The sequence below is a fragment of the Pleurodeles waltl genome, chromosome 10 (genome assembly GCF_031143425.1).
Source record: "Pleurodeles waltl isolate 20211129_DDA chromosome 10, aPleWal1.hap1.20221129, whole genome shotgun sequence".
In the NCBI taxonomy this organism is placed as follows: Eukaryota; Metazoa; Chordata; class Amphibia; order Caudata; family Salamandridae; genus Pleurodeles; species Pleurodeles waltl.
The window spans coordinates 149,999,045-150,018,926 of NC_090449.1; the positions used below are offsets into that span (position 1 = coordinate 149,999,045).

Sequence of the window (19,882 nt, forward strand, 5' to 3'; positions counted from 1 at the left end):
CTGGATAGTAGACAACTGATACTAAGGAGTGTTTATATGTGTGTAACATGGACCAGGATGCCCTATCGCATCTTTTCTCCTTGTTGGCTGACTGGTCTCACCTTTCCTAGTTGACTGCAGGGGACTTCAATCCATGGACACATATCTGGATCGCTCCCACCTCCTCTTCCCAGTGCGCCTGCATTCAAACAGGCAAGGGCACTGCTTGACTGGGCATCGGGGTGGTCCTCCGCACATGGAGGGACCTCAATGCGGGAATGAGAGAATATTCATCTTACTGCCCAGGACGACTCTTGAGCGGACGATCTCCAGGAGTCTTGCATTCAATATGAGGAATTTCTGAGTGCGAGTAATCGATTACAGCACATACACCCAAAGGTTGCATGCTGAAGGCGACAATGCAGGAGCACTCTTAGCGTGTATGGTCTGCCCTCAATTATCCCCTACCCATATCCTCTCAATACACACATCCAAGAATGCCTACAGCACCACTCAAGTGGATATCAATGAAGTGTTCAAGGACTATTAGACTATTTCACTCGCCTACATGGCCCTGCCCTCTCCCTTCTCCCACTGTCATTGCAGCATTCCTCGACCATCTGCGGCTGCCCTAGGTTCTGGTGTCCCTCCAGGCAGAATTATGGCCCCTCTGACGCAGAAGAAAATCCACAGTGCGATATCTGAACTTCCCCGCAATAAGACTCTTGGACTGGACAGCCTACCAGTCTAATTTTGGGCCACTTTTGCATCCCATTTGTTGCCCCACCTAGAAACATTTATACAAAATGTCGCTGGAGACTGGCTCCCTTCCGCCTACAGTTTGTCAAGCACTAGTTACATCTGTGCTTAAACAAGGCAGTGACTTGGAGAATATGTCCTCTTATACGCCTCTATCTTTACTAACAATTAATATAAAATATTGAGTTAGGTGGTGGTGTGATGGCTGCAAGCTATCCTGCAGGACTTGATACACACTGATCAAAATGGGTTTCTCCCACGCAGTAGCACATTCTTAAATATCCCATTCTCTACCAGGTCATGGAGGTGGTGAAGGCTCACTATCCCACTGCCGGATGCGTCTCTTTCGACCTCCAGCATGTGTCTGACCCTCTGGGATGGGAGTGCATGTTCGCCACATTAACTAAGTTTGGGATTCCCGCAGCCTACATTAGCTGGGTCAAAATCATATACACAGATCCCACAGCAAGAGCACAGACGGACCCACACATCTTCCCCTTACTCAATACATCACAGCCCTAGGCAGGGATGTCCAGTGTCCACTTCTCTTTGTACACAAAATGCTGTTGCCACATATGCGGATGTTATGATCATATGCGTATGTGACCTGACCACGGATCTGACGCCCCTTGCCAACCTGCTTGATACGTCTGGCAAACTTTCTGTCCTTCACGTTGATAATGCCAACTCCCATGCCTTTTCCTTCCGAAGGACACACTGAGGGAACTTAATATACATGGATCTACATAACGTTCCTGTAGCCCCACACTCCTGTTATCTAGCAGGCTTTCACCTAACAGAGACTGACTACACTCCGCGAATGCTATTTATGGGAAAGCTGTGTACACTACTGCTGCCAGGTACACTGTACGCCACCTACCATTATTACTAACACACTCCATAAATTGGAAACATGCCTTTAAATACACAACTGCCCCCACACACTATGCCCCCAACATACCACTTCGAGGGCTGCCAACTCGGATGGTTCCTTTTAGATAGTCGGTTGTGACGTTGGGAATCTGCAGGGATATGTGCACTGGGTGACATGTAGGCCCAACTAATAATAGTCCATTTAAAAGGAACAATAAAAATTCCTTTCATTCTACAGAGAAGTAGTCTAGAGGTATTAAAGTATAACATATTTAAATCTCTATGATAGGAAACAGGCTTTTAGCAGTTGCTTTCATTTCTACTGTACAATTCTGAAAGGAATGAATGGTTTCTTACCTGTTTTCGTTCCAACAGAGCATTTGTTAGCTGATGACAAAGGCCAGCAACTAAAAGCAAATATACAAGACATTTAAATGAAACTTGATCAAAAACATAGATGAATACCATGTGGTGTCTTGAAATATCACTTACAAGTGTCTGTGGCGTATCTAATGTGCTCGCCGTTACAAGTGCTGATAAAAATCTGGACCTGTGAGAATAACGTCTCAAAGTCAGGGACACTGGGCATAGAAAACTTCACAAACCTACGGGTGCAAAGAGATAAACAGAATCCATGCATTTGTACCTTAAAGTGATTACAGTGGGGAGATAACATTGTACACACGTTCATTATAACAGAAGGCAATCCTGTGCATTTGCACTCACTGGAATATGGCTTCTCATTCCCTAAGTTCTTATCCAACCAAAACACTGTGCCATATTAAGTGACAAAGAAACTGTGTCAAAGGCATATGAAGTGCCAAGCCAAAAAAAGATAAATCATCTCAAACTCCAACTGAGGCACATTTAGCACTGGACCAGATCCTTGCTCAATTTGTGTCAAGTTTGAGAATGTACGCACCAAATATAAGTTCATACTTTTGTCTGAGCTTATACAGCAAGAAGGAAAGCCTTAAACACAAATCAAAAGCAAGAGTGCTAAGGTTTAAAGCAGGTGGATGTTCCACAACGCAATCCCCTCACACTGCAAATATTTTACATGTGTATTAAAAAAGGGATGATAGCTAAAGTAGTAATTATTCAGCACTTGCTCACCGTTCCTATGGCACCTTAGCAGAGATGGGTGTTGGGAGAACTGATCCAAAGGGAGGACGTTACCGTGGAAGATAATGTTCCGCAACTAACAGCCTTAATCAATGTCTTGCATTTGTATTCCTAATTAAATTCTGCTGCTTTTTTTGGAGAGTGTGGGTCCCCATCTTCAACTGTATTTCTTATATTTCATACAGGCGTTTGAGTGTTTGTGTGCTCTGGCTTGCCTTCCCTCTCAAGGTTCCATTATGACTCCAAGAAGTCAATGTAGATATATCAAAGAAGGATCTTACCACCAACCTACGCAAATGTGCCATGCGTTTTCTAGATGATACTCTCCAGCTGTAGTTATTAATATTGTGCGATGTGGCACTGGCTGTATGTCTTTTCAAATGTGCTGGGTTTCGATGACTTCCTGTGATCCAAGATATTATCAATTTGGCTCATTTTCGAACTTTTGAAAAGATCTTCAAAGCATACCTAAGGGGTGGATACGCTACAGTATCATTCTTTTGTATTGCTTTATTTGCAGCTCTTAAGTAGGAGCTGCGCTTTTTTCACATTAGGTCTGCCCCTTCAAAAATCACCAGGCTTGTCATATTTGATAGCTTCTTGGAAAAGCATAGAGTTGTACTACTTTAAAGATATGGTGTCAACAGACTCTACCAAATATCTTGTAACTCAACTAAGAAGTAGATGGCCACAAAAGTCTGATGGCTGATTCTGCCTTCCGACTTTGGAATGCAACCACGACTCTCTGAAAAACAAGGGTACTGCCTGGAAGCAATACAGCAAATAAATTTGGCCAACATAACCTGCATCAGCATTTCTGTGTCTCATAATATGGACAGTATTACTATGCCATGTAATAAGGGAATGTAGGGATGGTTGGCTTCTCTCGAAATTGAAGGGGGAATTGAAGAAACTGATGTCCTGCGCAAGTGGGGTAATAGGGTGCAGAGGCTGCATTTGTTGGTAGATTATTTAGTAAAGTGATTGAAGCTCACTCGAAGTTGTGACTTTGCAGCCAAGTGGGACATGGTCCTGCAGAGGAAGAAACTACCTGAGAGAAATTAAACGTGAAGGAAGAAGATTGTTAAAAATACAAATAACGTGCCACTGAAAGCATCTGGGATTTGTAATAAATGGTCACATACTACGAAATACAGTTACACAATTCCCCCCCCCCCCCCTTTCAGCCCAACACATCCTACAAGCGAATCACTAACCTATGGCACTAGCTCGAATGGTGGGAGATTTTCAATCTGGTCTCCCTGTGCATGAGCAAATATTGCGCAAGAGATAAGGAGATTATGAGATTTATAATTTTAATATATAGACAGTAATGGCAACAAACTTACAAATGCAAAGAGAATGGTTCAATTTTAATATAGAAGCAAGTCGGCACGTTAGTCTTAATGTGCTTGGACTACTAATATGTACTGCATGGTACTTTTCTGTGACACTTATGTTGAGACTTACTGGGGCTTACAGTCACACTGTAAAACTATTATAACCTGCTTCAACTTTTACCGTTTAATGCGCATTGATATTGCTCGCTTTGTGCCACGGATCTAAGGGGTCCTTGCAATATATAGGTGAAATGAACAACCTCAACAATTAACCTGCACTAAGCAGAGTAAAATGTAAGCAAGGAAAAAAAAAAGAAAAAACAAAAAAAAAAAAAAAAAAAAACACGCACAAAAGACATGTTAAGTTTTAGCCAATTTACACTTAATTTCTCTGTAAATAACGTTTTAATTTAGCTCCTAATACTCATTCAAGCATGTTACTAAGTACTACAGATTTTGATATGAAGATAAAGAACCAAGTACACAAAATACGTATACATATGCAAACTGTAGACCTACATGTAATATCAGCAAATAGACCCACAAATATTTTGCTGCTGCACAAAATCCATGAACAACAAATGTTGAAGTTTACGCGGAAAGATTTATAGCTGCAATCCCGGTCCACAATACACATTTTAGTGGTTCGTCCAAAATGCAGACTATCCACTAGTATGAATTCCAAAAATGTGTAAAGACTTTAGTAATTTTATTTATCCACAGAGAAAACATGATCCCTTGCCTCTTCCTCGTGCCACATTTTCATGAAGTATGGGTGAGTACTAATATATCTCACATTTTACAAGGTTAAACCCTTCTACTTCTCCCTCTCCACAGAATGTTCCCTTCCCCACTTATACAATTAACAAAGTGTACTGCCTCAATGCGTGCATATCTAAGTCGATCTGCTAACAATGTCTGGGCACAATTCTGTGAATCAGGATGAAGGAATTTCTACTGGCAAAATCTTTTTGTGCAGATATGTTTTCACTTTTGTATGTGTGCTACAAACGTCTTGCATCTTGCTCAAAATGATAAGAGCACACAAAGCTGAGAGGCCTGTATTAGAGCCGGGAACAAAAACCTGGTCAAGTAGTCACTATGCCACATCTTCCTTCTCTTTAATCCTCCTATTTCATGTTCTCAAATCCTCCCTGAATTCATTAATCCCAATCTTTTTAAAGCCTTTCCTTCCACTGTATTCTTAATTTGTATTTTTTTCTTGGTATATACTTGCCTTCTTTTTCCACCTCCCTTTTCTCACTATCAAATCTTTTTTCTTCATCTTCCTAACCACTCAGTTTTTTTCCTTCACTGTATTCAATACCACTTAAAATTTCTTATTGGCATCTTACTCACTTCCCTCTCATTTGATACTTTTTTCTTTCCTTTGGTGTGTCCCATCTTTCAATTTCCAAAATTTCATCTTCACCTTTATTTCCGCACCATTTATCAAATGCACATGTGACAGAATATGGTGTCGCTCAATAGGTTAATGGAAGGGTTCAGTATTTTTAAAATGTGTCTTAAAAGCTACATACAATCAAGAGGCTGACATACTGATGGACCATTTCATGAGTTCCTCGGTTGAAGGTCAAAAAACGTCTATGCTTAATAACCACACCCTTTAGTGCAATACCTGTGTGTTCCATATACTGGTGTATTATGCCCTACAGAAAAAAATATGCTTCCCTTTGGAATGGCTACTTCTGGTAAATATATCTTTTAGCATATTTTTCACCTCATGCGTATCTTGCAAATAAAACACTGGATCCAAGAAAAACTTTCACCTATAAATAGTTCCCCAGCATCATCGTGTGACACCACTACCGAGTCCGTCCTGGACAGGACATTAGCCTATATGTGGCTCCTTCTGACAGCACCATTTCTGTGCATTTGTTTTTGTGCCCAACCAATGTGTGCGGAGAGAAACTGAGAGCTTAATAACAGCCTCCACAATTCATATTTTAGTGTTTACCATGGGATCTTATTTTAAAACAGCACTCACCCATAACTGGAAGGGATATGGTAAAGAATCTGTGGGACGATATGATATCTACAGGAAATATTATAACTTTCTCCTGAGGGATCCTACTTCACCACATTATTATAAGCAATAATTGCTTCATCCCTGTGACGCCACAAACAAGCATTTGCAATACAATGGGTCTTGCGTTTGCTCGAGAAAGGAATTTACAAAACTAATAGCTCTAACTTGACTTTTCTTGCCACACAAACTGAAAATAAAAAGTAAAACAGTTGACATAAGTGAGCGAGACGAGAGAGACAAAAGGAAAAAGGTTTGCTGGCAGTCACAGTTATCGGCAAAAGAGCAATTATCCACGTAACAGGGTCGATGGCCAAGGTGGTAACAAAACCATCCTAAGGAAGGACAAATGTAAAGCAGTTTCCTATGAAGACAAAGGATTTTTGAAAGGCAAGCCCAGATACACACCAACACATCAGAAAAGCTGTGCTTGCGCGTTGCTATGCTCGACCTAAAAAGGTGGGTGTAAATAGTCCTAACTGATCAACAAAATCATGCAGCACAGCTCTGGCAGCCCTGACTGCATGCCCAGGCTGTGAAGCAGTAATGACTTGCGAAGGTTTGCAAAGACCACCAAGTGGCTGCCCTCGAAATACCAGCCACTGAGATCCTTCTGGCAGAAACAGTAAATGTGCCAAAAGCCTTTGTAGAGCACATGTAACTGCCAGCCAGAGGATGTTTCTTGAGCAAGGCATAGCATACCTTTAGGCGAAGGGTAATTCAACATGAAATAGTCACTTGGCCACCCTTTTGCCTTTTTTTGGCTCCAGTGAAGTCAACAAAGTCTGATAGTCCACTCTACCTTGTCTAGTACAGCTAATATAGTAGAGGACATTACCTTTTGGGCCCAGTCTGTGCAATCTTTATTGTTCCTTGTAAGGGGACAGGAGGAAAGAAGGATGGAAGAGTGAGGCAATGGACAATATGGAAGACAGGTGCCACTTTTGACAAAAAATTGTGGGCAGGTGGATAGAACCAGTTTGTTTTTGTAAAAAGCAGTGAATGGTCATCAGAACGATATGGCCTGCAATTCCCTAGCCATGCAGGCTAAAGCAATTGCAACTAAGAACACAGTCTCCATATCAAGTAGACTACCTGAGCAACTGTGCATCCACTAGAACTGCAAAGCCACGAGAAAGACTAAACAACAAATTAGAATCCACCATCAGAATAAAGGGCATGAGAGGATACAAGTATTAGATGTTTCAGAAAACACAACACTAAGGATGACCCGATTAAAGAGGGTTGGAAGTAGAACTGCTAAACATTGTTCAGCAAGTAAAGGTGCAACGCATAGAACATCAGCAGAAAAACAAACCACAAAGAAGTTTAATTCCTTCTGCATACCACCAAGAGACCAATTTAGACCTGTAACCCACACAGACTGACTTGGTAGCAGGTTTACAGATGCCAGGTTGGCAGTCATTATATTGGGGGGGGGAACAAAATGTATTTTACACTGCTCGACCTCCATGTGTGCAAACCAAACATCTATGAGGAATGGGGTAGAGGAACAGATCTTCATGCTCTGAAAGCAGATCTTTTCTGAGTAAAATAGGAAGTGGGGACCGAATGTAGAGTTCCAACACAACAGCAGACTAAAACCCTCCCTGCCTAATCCAGGGGCAAGAAGAGTCAGTTGTGTACAATCTTCTTGCATCTTCTGAAGGACCTTTGATGGCAGAGGAATTGGAGGGAATGCATAGAGCAGAACCTGAAACCAACTGAGCTTGAAGGTGGTGACCTGGGAAACATATGGGTAGAAGTGAAGAGCACAGAAGAAAGAACACTCCATGGTCATAGCTGTGGCCAAGAGGTCAGGTATGGACACAATCTTGAGAAGATTATGCCTGTCAATTTTGGGTGAAGTTGCCATTCATAATCCTGAGACACGACTCAATGTATCTATCCCATCACAGAGGGTTCCTCTATGGATAGCAGTAGCCAGAAAAATGGTGCAAAGAGCACAGCTACTCTCGCAAAGCCTCCCAACACAGGGCCCAAGAACCCATTCACCTGGCTTGTCTATTTAATGGACTGTAGTTTTGTTATCAAAGGATCTGAATGACACTGCCGGAATGGAATAGATTTATGCTTTCATGGCAAGTCAGAATGCCCCCAGCTCTAGCACACTACACCTTGAGCAGTCCTCTCCCATGACATTAGCAGCCCAGCCCTCCAATGAGGTTGCATCAATGGTGGTCTGCGACTGAGCAGTCATGAAACCAAATGGTAGTGCCTCGATTTGGAAGAGTTGAGACCCCACTTTGAATCTGAGGTACAGACTGCAAGAAGGGACAATTGGTGGATGAAAAAGGGTACTCTAGAAATCCTGTGGTGCCAAACACACCCCTGCATTGTGGGGTCACAAACACCTGGTTTAGGGTTACATTTTGAAACTGTCAAGCAGAATAAAGACGTTTTGAAACTTTGTCAAAAATGGGTCAAAGATTCCTATACTTCTTGCTGACCTGGAAGAATAGGGAGTAAAATCATGTGCATCTCTCTTCCAATTGCACCACTTCTATATGCACTTTGTTCAAGACAACAAGAACATCCGTCCACAAGAGTGAGGCATGTGCTGGAGAGAACTTCCTTTCAGAATGAGGGCGTACTGTGGGGAGAGGAAAGAGAAAGAAACTGCAGCCCTTGCTTAGAAGCTGGAGCATCCAAGAGATCCATGGTAATCTTCTCCCAATTGATGAAGTGCAAGACTCTCTCCCTACTGCAAGCTGGTGGTGGATGCAGAAGGATTCAAAGTGGTACTGAGGCAACAGATCCAGTAAAATATTTAGGAGACAAGAGCAACTACAAAAGCCTTAAATATAAATGTAGTACTTACAAAACAGCCAGGACTCCCAGGGAGTGTTCTTGTACATCAAGAGCCCCAAGCACTGTATCCAGATGCGAAAGATTTTTTGCTAGGAGCTCCCCACTCTTATTGATTAACTCACATAGCTGGGTCATTTGACCTAGAAAATAAAACAAAGATTATAATATCACGTATTACAAGTCCTCTTTATTCCCTAAATAATAAACAACATTGTAAAATAACCAAATATGAACAACTAAAATAAAACATTTAACTCAACCACCCATTATTGGCAGGCCAATAGCCTCCCAACGAAAAGATATATCTTTAAAGTTTGATCCCCTGACAAGGTACATAGAAGTAGACTGCTCTCCATTAGAGACCAATGTCATGGCTCCACTATTCTTCCGGTTGATTTCTCTGAAACAGTTACCCAACAACTATAATCACAAGGTGCTAAGTCATCTCTCCAGGTCTGCGTTCATAGTGAATATGGTACTTGCAAGCTTCCTCTTGTTACCAATAAACTACTCAACAGGTCAAACTGCCAATACTGTTATCTTAACATATCAATTATCATATATGAGGTAAGGGGAGTCCTACCTCTGACTTGTTCAAAGCATGCAAGGCTATGCCAGCCAAAACTGGAAACAAAAACAAACAAAACAAAAAAATTGTCCAAAGATTATGAAAACGTATGTTAAGACCATAAGATTCCACTTGGAGCTACAGATGTGTCAGACTGGCTAATGTACAACCACATCTGATACTAACAGAACTTGCTCTGCTTAAATGGAACAAATACTGAGCACACTGTACTAGGTTATGTCATTCTATTTCCATCCTCTTTGACTGGCCACCTTCCATGGCAATCACTGCCATCCCTTTCATTTGTCTCTTCAGACATCACAAAACATCAAGAATCCAGGAGTCACGCATGATGCAGACATATCTTTCAAGTGCCTCAAACAGTATAAAAACAAGTAATTTTCATGCGCCAATTAGAATCTTCTCTCCGACGTACTTGACCCATGAGGTTACACCAGGGTTAATGTTGGTAATGGCTCACACTAACTACTGCAATGCCTGCAAACTTGTCCTCTTGCTCAAAACAAGAGAACAAAACTACGTCCAACATCTTATCTTTGGTATTCAAATTGATGCATCTTCACTCACTTACGTTTCTTTAAGATACCCAGAAAGCAAATTTTAACTGTCCATTCTAGCTGTGTAACTGTTTTACGCATTAGGACATCGAATCTCAGACGCTAACTCTTGGCTGTTCCATGTCATGTGGGCGAAGTTTGTCGCCAGAGTCCCACACCTTCCGCAGTGATCCTACTTGCTTGGGTCAATGAGCATCAGTCTGCGAGGAGTAAAGTACATTTTGTGTAGGTAACTGAAATGGATCAATTTAAATCTTGTGTTTAGGGATCCCTGCTTGTGTTCGGCAGAGCAGTTCACTGACCTAGTCAGTGAACTGCTCTGCCTCCATTAGTTCCACCTGTAAGTAGAGCTCTCGTTACTCTGAACTCCTGACCCGTCAGGAGTTCCAGGCACTCCTCCACCCGCAGGCTTCTGCCTGCGCCTCATCCCTGGTGTCTAGTGGGAGAGCTCTGCTTTCCTACTAGGCTGCCCTCTGCCTCTCTCCTCCTTTTCTCTGCCTTCCTCTCTGTGTGCCCTCTCTTCCGTGTCTGCCCACTTGTGCCCCTTTTGCCGTTCGCTTCCCACAGCGTTCCATTTGACTTATGCTTTCTCACTCTCTTTGCTTTTCCCTCCTCTCCGTTCTCTCCCCCCCGCCGCCCAACTATTGCGCTGCACTCCCGCTGCTGCTGCCCCCGCAGCCCCATCCCCTTTTTTTCATGTTGTTTTCGCCCCCACTCCGTCTCCCAGCTGTCCTCTTCACCTCTTTCCCTACTTAACGGCGACCGCTGGGCTGCCACGCCAAAGGCAAGCCCATCTGCACCCATCGCCAGAACCCCTGGTTCTGAACCCTCACCATACCCGTCTCTGCTACAACACCACTACCCTCCACACCGGCCGCTCGCCCTCCTGCCATCAAGCCATGCCGCAGCTCACCCACGGACCCTTTTCCTGCCGCAACTGCACCTTCACCAGCCTCGACAACGACCCACCCACCCACCAAGGCAGGACACAACCATCTCAGATGCATCCTACTCAACACCCACTCTGTCCACAAACATGCTGTTGAACTTTGGAATCTACTCGGCTCAGCTTCCCCAGATGTCGCCTTTCTGACCAAGACCTGGATGAACCCCTCCTCCTCAGTGCCCAACATCGCCATCGTCCAGAGGAACACCCTCAGAATCACAACCAACACCAAAGACACCCTCGGCACTGCTGAATACCTGCACTTCCAGATCCACACCAACACATACACCACCCTCAGAGGGACCCTCATAAACAGAACCCCCAGGCCCCAGACAGCAGTTCAGCGACTCCATCTCCGACGTCATCAGCACGCACGCTCTCCCATCTACAGACTACATACTCCTTGGGGACTGGAACTTCCACCTTGAGAACACCAACGACAACAAATCTACCACCCTGCTCGACAACCTCGGCCTCAAGTAGCTCATCACGACACCCACCCACACCACAGGACACACGCTCGACCCCATTTTCTCTGCCAGAAAACCTCTCCTTCAGCCACTCCATGGGACCGACCACCGCTGCATCCACTTCTCCTTCGAGAAACCCACAATACACTATCACCCGCAACTGATCCCCCACCACAGATGGAACAAGGTCACCGAAGACCAACTGATCAGTACCCTCTCCAAGAACTCACCTATCGACACCACCGACAGCAGCCCACAACCTCAGGCAATGGATCAACGACTGTGCCAACACTCTCGCCCCGATAAAGAATCCTTCCAACAGACGCACTCACAGAAAGGACTTCTGGTTCACCGCCGACCTCCAAGAATCTAAACAACCATGTCAAAGACTCGAAAAGAAGTGGTGCCAAGATCAGACACTGGACAACCACACAGCCTTCAAGAACGCCATCTGCAGACACCAACTCATCAGCACTGCCAAGAGAACCGCCATCAAATAACGCATCGAAAACGCACACAGCCATAAGGAGCTCTTCAACATCATGAAGGAGCTCACCAACCCCGGCTCCAATGTCAATGACATCCCGCCATCACAAGACCTGTGCGACTCCCTAGCCACCTTCTTCTACCGCAAGATCGCAGACATCCATGACAGCTTCAGTACTCAGACACACACACCCCAACCACAGACTCGCCACCCACCAGCCTCCTGCTCTCCTGGACCCACGTCAACGACACCACTGAAATCATGAACACCATCCACTCCGGCTCACCATCCGACCCCTGCCCTCACCACATCTTCAACAAAGCAGGCTCCGTCATTGCACCCCAACTCCTGGAGATTATCAACAGTTCCTTCAAGACTGCCTCCTTCCCGGAGAGCTGGAAACATGGGGAGATCAACACCCTCCTCAAGAAACCCAAGGCAGACTCAAAGGAACTTCCAGCCCATCTCCCTGCTCCCCTTCCTGTCAAAAGTCAGAGAAAAAGGTCAACAAACTGACCAGTTTCCTCAAGGAGAACAACACTCTGGACCCATCCCAATCCGGATTCCGCAGCACCGAAACCGCCCTCAACACCACCACCAACAACATCAGGACCATATTATACAACGGCAAAACCGCGCACTCATCCTCCTGGACCTCTCATCCGTGTTCAACACCGTCTACCACCACACCCTACACACACGCCTCAACGACGCAGGAATCTATGACAGAGCCCTGGACTGGATCATCTCCTTCCTCACCGGCAGAACCCAGAGAGTCCGCCTCCCTCCATTCCGCTCTGAAGCCACCTAAATCATCTGCAACGTACCCCAGGATCGTCCCTCAGCCCAAACCTCTTCAACATCTACATGGCTCCGCTTGCTAACATCGCCCGATCTCACAACCTCACCATCATCTCAAACACTGATGACACCCAACTGATCCTCTCCCTCACCAAGGACCCCGCCACCGCCAAGACCAACCTCCAAGAAGGAATGAAGGCCATCGCTGAATGGATGAAGAACAGCTGCCTGAAGCAGAATTCTGACAAGACTGAGGTCCTCATCGTCAGCTCCACCCCCTGGCAAGAGACGACTCCTGGTGGCCTGCCACACTGGGAACCGCACCAACACCCACCAACCACGCACGTAACCTGGGAGTCATCCTGGACTCTTCACTATCTATGACCGAGCAAGTCAACATCATCTCCTCCTCCAACACCCCCCGCATGCTTCGGAAGATGTACAAATGGATCCCCACTGAAACCAGAAGAACAGTCACCCAAGCCCTCTTAAGCAGCAAACTGGACTACGGCAATGTCCTCTACGCAGGAACCACGGCTAAACTATAGAAAAGACTGCAACGCATCCAGAACGACTTCGTACGCCTCGTACGGGACACACCCCGCCACATCACAGCCCACCTGAGACCCCTACACTGGCTCCCAGTCAACAAGAGAATCACGTTCAAACTCCTCACCCACGCTCACAAGGCACTGCACAACACCAGACCATAATACCTCAACCCCCCCCCCCCCCCCCCACACACACACACACACTTCCCCAGCACCTTGAGACCCTGGCGGGTGTGTAGTGCGCTTTACAAATTTCATGATTGACTGATTACACGTGTTTGTCCAGACCTGCGCTGTCAATTCCTCCGGGCAGATGTAGTCCCATCACCTCTTGGCCCTCTCTACCATGCATCCTTTGTCCTCTAGTAAGGCCTTGCGTATGTAATCACTTCAGTACATCCCACTGATCCAGCAGCTGCCGCAGAACCCTATGTTCCCGCAGCTTGTCAGGAAATGTAGACCACACCCGATTAGCCGGATGGACCAGCCGTGCGTAACAGCAAAAATTGGCTTGTGCCCACTCCAACTGTTTCTGCTTGAAGATAATGAACCTATCATTATAGTAGATGTCCCGTACTATCTTCACATTACTTGGCATAGGTCATGTTCGTCAGCAGGGCTCCTGTAGAAGCAGCTCTGCTTGTTGAGCTAGACCAGCATGTTGTCTGCATAAAAGGGACTAGCGTGAACAGCACCAGGGAAATCGGGCATCCCTGCCTGGTCCTCCTACCAATGTGCCAAGCCTCAGATACTATGCTCCTGATTTTCACTCTCTAAACCGGTTCTGCTTATATCAGATACACCCTTTCAATGTTTCTGGTCCAGGCCCGATGCTCTGCAGGACAGCCCACATGTATCACTATCCAATTGTAGCAAACGCCTGTTCTAAGTCCAGAACTGCCAACGTTGCCGGTGCGGGGGGGCTTTGGGGGAGTCAGTCAGCGAATGCATGATATGTGCAAGCTTTGAGGCTCCCTCCCCATAGTGCTCCTCTCGGATATAAACCCAGTTTGATCTGGATGTAGAAGTCTTCCAACCACCCAAAGTAGGTCTATTGGGGAGTACTATGCATAGCATTCTCACACCTGCGTTCAGCAAAGAAAATAGAGCAAAGACCAAAGGAGGGCATACTGTCTGTATCATTCTGCTTTAGGAATCCGCACCATTACCACCTCGTACCTGCTCAATTACAGTAACCCATTTTCCCTCACCTCACGGTAAACTTCTAGCTGATGCTCTAAAAAGGAATTTTCCAGAATTCAAAGCATAGTCCAAGCACATACAGTAGCACACACATGCACCTATATGGCTTATCTATTCCAGGCATGCAAGACCATCTATCTGTTCATCCACTCAGAATAAACTGTCCCTCCAGAAGATCATTCTGCCCCGAAGTACTTCAACTACTATGAATCAACCCACTTTTAATGTACATTCGCCAAGAATTTTGGAATACATGCACCAAGATCTGTTAGGCTGTCTGTCTTTGCTGAAAATGAATGAGCAGTTAAATGTAAAGTACTAAGGAGGACCCATAAGGAAGTCTGAGCACTATACAAAACTCAAACTAAACGTAAAGTCCAAGGATGTAAAACGCCCTGGTGCCAATATGATATAATCAGCAAGTTAAATGCAGTTTTGCGGTTAAGCCTACACTTAAGTTTTGACAAATGCAGAAATCTAGTTTAGAAACCGGTGTAGAAAATAAAGAGGATGTGGTGCAATTAGAAAAGCAAGTTGCCACTGCTCTATTTTTGACACATCGGGTCAGATTTGTACTTTCCACTTCTGGGTTTTATAGCTTTAAAGTTTTTAAGACACCTTTACATAATTTTAATTAAAAAAATATCAAGAAAGAAAACGGGTTGACAAACTATAGAAGCATAATTTGCAGATTTGAAAACCTTATCAAAACACAACACGCTTTTGTATTGGAGTTTATTTACAACAGTGTTACTGTCAATTATTCACTGTTGTATGCAGGCTGGTCTCCAGGAACATTGGTGCGAGAAAGCTCCATTATTATATTTCAAGTGAGTATTGGGTTCTGACGAGTAAAGTCAGGCAATTGCTGGTAGCGCTAAGTCGGGAAAACACATCCAGGTTTTTATGCTTTATACTTTTTCAATGAACCTGGAACTAGTCAGGCAGCGCAGCTTGTGTCCACAGAAGTTCTTCATAACACTGGCGACAGAGGATTTGCGATGCGAACACAGTTCATGTTGATCGGCTCTAGTAATGAAGCCGGGTAAGGAGCCTGCATGCCCGACAGCTGCAGAGCGCGCGATAGCATTGGACAGACGTTTGGTCTTTTTGTTTCTGCTGCTCAAGTCTTGCAAGTCAACCTCAACCTATGCTACTGGACTCAGCAGGCTGCTGATACAGTACAGAAACGTCTTCCTGTCATCTGCCTTGGGTCTGGTTTGAGAAGACAGGGCAGAGAAATGAAACATTACGTTTCATAGTGGACACTGAAGAATTTGATTTAAGTAATCCGCGCTGCTTCCAGGTGTGGAGCTGCCAGTGTAAGAAACGTGCTAAAAGATGCAAAGCAGTTAAAGGCCACTAGAGGGCATCGATAAGCCATTGAAGAAAGATCTTCAGAGAAAAAGAAAACAGTGGGATTCGCAGCTATTCAAGCTGTCACCGTTATCGAGACGGTGAGAGACACTCCAAGTGCTTTGCAGGGCTATCAACAAGAACTGTGGGAAGTTTAAGTGAAGAACCTAGAATTTTGTTAGACTAACTGTTGAAGTGAAATGTGTGTATATTTGCCATTTTAATTTGAGGGGGGGGGGGGGACACGCGCATCAGTTGTTTTTTTTTTAAATAACTTTCTGGTGTAGAATTCTGGTGGATATTTCTGCATTCCTCTGTCATTTCTATTACATGTTCTGTTGTTTAAAACGTAAAGTGAATTGACATTACTAGGAGGTCCATGATGCAAAACACAAACTTACCTTGTGACGGCCTTCCCGCTCCGTTAAGGACTAGTGGCCATTAATAGTGAACGTGACTCTGCCAGAAGGAAGTTTGGGTTGTTTTACAGCTGTTTGGACAAACGGAGATAACATTTGTTTGACCATCTTCCCGAGATTACGCCTGAGGCGTGAGAGTTTGGAAGAAGGAAGGATTACATTGAAACCGCGAATCGTTTGAGAAAACAGTTTTTGGAAAAACTTAGTGTAGTCCTGGAAAGGCATAGATTCTTTCCACAAAGGCATCTGCCCCATGGGATTTTCGATGAATAAGTAGCTGCTATAAGAATTCTGACAGCTGCATGTAAATAGTGGATCAGTCCATGTGATCAGGTTATTAGTTTTGCTATCATAAGGAAATATAAGAGCATTTGTTGGGCGGCAAGAATCCCACTCTGGAAGAGACTGGCTATGGCTAAAGGAAACAGTGTTACTGATAGTTACATTTTCCGGACTGTGGTACTTAAAAGTGCACAACGTAAGAGTGGGCCTAAAATGCGTATCTGTAACAAGTGTGGTACAAAAGGACACAGTGGCAGTTCAAACTCATGTCCAGAATAGGGTAAACAGTGTATGAAATGCAAGAAATGTGGTCAACTTGTTGGAGTATATAAAGGAGGAGAAATGCAGGTTAATATAAGTGCATGAAGAAGAGCTGTCTGACAGTTTAGAGAAATGCAAAGTTGTTTTATCTTTGAAAGCAAAAGTTAAGGATGGCATTAACAATCCATTCTGCATGATCACATTTGGTGGAAAGGATGTGCTGGTAACGGTGGACACGGGTTCACCTATCACCTTTGTGTCAAATTGTTGATGGGGGGGGGTGAGGGGGGGGGGAGGTCTTTGTTTAAGGAAAACTATTTGCAGCTGACATTTTTTTGCTACAGTGTATGATAGATAAAGAATCAATCTTGTAGGGCATATCCTGTCAAATATTGAGTTTCAAGGGAGACGTGTGCGCAGGATTACATGTAGCAAAACAGGGCTATAACATTAAAGGCTGCGTGATCCTAGCATTCTGGAAATGAGGGCACACCCAGGAACGGATAACGGGGTTAGAGGTCATAACTACAAAGGAAATGTCTTATGGTAAAACATCTAGGAGAGTATCACGAGCAACTGCTGGTGTGTGTGCGAACGTGCGTTTTAAACGGGAGAAAATAAAAATGCTCGCATGTTATACATAAAGTTCGAGCGCAAAGCACATCTGGAAAGGATGGAGAAAGAAGGGATGAAAGGATGGCTGACACTGCAGATATGATTTCACCCATAGTAGAGTCCAAATGCAATTCAGGGGTTATTTACTTTGTGTGGGGGCCTGGGGTCTTTGAATACACAAATGTTGGTTGACTTTTATCCACTTCTCAAAATATAAGAACTTTGGCATCAGTAAGTGAGAGAGCTTCAGTATTCTCTAGATAGATTTGCAGACAGCTTATCACCAGATAATGAAGAATCAAAAGTACTTACAATTTGTCTTGCCTTTGGAGCATTCCGTTTCCGGTGCATTACTTTTGGGCGTGGGTTGGCAACATCATTCTTTCAAAAACACCTTGTATAGGATTTGGGGGCATGAAACACACGTTTTAGTACGAAGAAGGCATTTTGGTGTCTTCTAAGAAAATAGATGTGCACTTTGTGCTGCTAAATAGGGTTCAGAGTACCCTCAGTCAACATGGGGTGACAGGAAGGAGAAATGTAGTTTTCCAAAATACAGTTGAGTATTTGGGACACGTCATTTTACCTGAAGCTATCAAGCCTCAAAAAGATTTCTTAAGTGCTACAAGGAATGCCCCGAACCGAGTATGAAAAAACAATTAAAATCCGTTTTGGGTTAATGTGACTACTACGCATGCTTTGGTACAGGGTTTGCAATGCTGTTTAAACCTTTCAAAAAGTTACTGAATAAAAAAAAGACCATTTGTTTGGAGAGATACGGAGCAAAAAAAAATAAAAAAAAATTGTGAAGCTGAAAGAAATTGTGTGTGCACCAGCTCTTAAACTTGAGATGGACTGCATAGCGACAGTTGATGTAAGCAGCTTGAGCACTGATGCAGCACTCACACAAAATGATGAAAGGCAAAGAGCATGTGGGGGGTTTGCTTTGTATTATCTAAAAGCAACCAGTGTGTACACTACAAAAAGAAGCCTTGGCTCGAGTTTGGGATGTCAAGTATTTTAAAATGTTCCATTTGGCAGAAGATTTAAGATTGTTACTGACCTTAAGCCATAAACCTTTCTTTAAGGTGAGAGAGGCATGGGAAACGCTAGTTGTAGGTAGATACGTCCGTTGTTACGTCTGCAGGATTTTAATTTTGACATTTGCCACATTTCTGGCGTCAAGAATGCCAAAGCAGATTTTGTGTTATGTTTTCCTATTGTCGATTCAGGAGCGGAGGATGACGAATGGCTAAATGGTTGTGTTGTTGGTTGGGTGGACTTGTTGAAACACCGTGAGAAAAGATGAATGGCAGAAAGTGAAATGGAAAATGAGTGAAAGATTTGATTTGCAAAGGTTGACCAGAGAAGAACACATTACCGGAAGAACTAAGTAAAATCAAGGATAATATAAGCATTTAAGGGGGAGTAGGTGTTGAGGGGGAGGGGGGGCATGGTTGTAACTCCAACAGGTGAAAGAGAATGGTTGGTGTGGTTAGCACACGCTGGTTGCCTAGGGTTGACAACTTCGAAAACCTGAATTTATGTTATTGGTGGGCTAGCATGGATGTTTTTGTGGACATCATTATAGGGTTGTGTTCTCCACGTCAAGAGGCTGACAGGCACTTTGTGGTGAGAAACACACCTTTATCGCCGGTGGAATATCCAGTCTTGCCGTGGGAGAAACCTGCCAAACCTTTTATGGGTGTGATTTCGGTTTTCATTGATGGTGGGAAGTTCTTAATTGTTCCTATTGATTATAATGCTAAGTGGATATTTTACAAATTTGTTGACTGGGCTAATTCTAAGTCAGTGATTGACATTTCTGAAGTCTGTATTCAGTATTGAAGGGTTTCCTAAATGGACAGGATCGGATGGTGTATAGCACGTTTAAGTCTTTAGGAATTTCACATATCACAGTTTGATTTTAGTGTCCTCAGTCAAATAGTTATAATGATCGGGCAAATAAAACGTTCAAAGAGTGTTTGCAACTAGCGGTGCAATCAAAGTAGGATACTGAAGATACTATTGGAGAGAGGATATGGAACTACCACATAGCACGCCATACGGTAATGGAGAGAATCACATATGACAAGATGACTTGTGAAAGTGCAGACACAGACTTAGTTAAGCAGAGGGTGCTAGTGAAACAGGGGAAGAGTGTGGTGTATTACGATTCTAAATGGTGTGCCAAACAACTGATATGAGAGCCTGGTGACATTTTGAAAGTCAGATGCCCTTGTGAAATTAAGAAAGGTGTCTAAAATTCTATTTGTTCATGAGAGTGATGAGAGTACTGAAGGGGGTCAGTGACGGTGGAAGATTTACGCTGGTGAAGTACGAGGAATGTGGGACATTTTCACAGTATTTCTGATCTTTCTGTTGTTTGG

General features: G+C 44.0%; 1 protein-coding gene across 1 annotated transcript in view; it reads right to left on the bottom strand.

The window, feature by feature from the left end:
- COPS3 (COP9 signalosome subunit 3) overlaps positions 1-19,882 on the bottom strand; it is a 146,011-nt gene that overhangs the window by 106,611 nt on the left and 19,518 nt on the right. The window contains exons 2-4 of the mRNA XM_069210061.1: positions 8,966-9,095; positions 2,104-2,216; positions 1,969-2,018 (exon numbers count right to left, since the gene is read on the bottom strand). Coding sequence (XP_069066162.1) covers positions 1,969-2,018; positions 2,104-2,216; positions 8,966-9,095 — 293 coding nt within the window. The remainder of the gene's footprint in view (positions 1-1,968; positions 2,019-2,103; positions 2,217-8,965; positions 9,096-19,882) is intronic.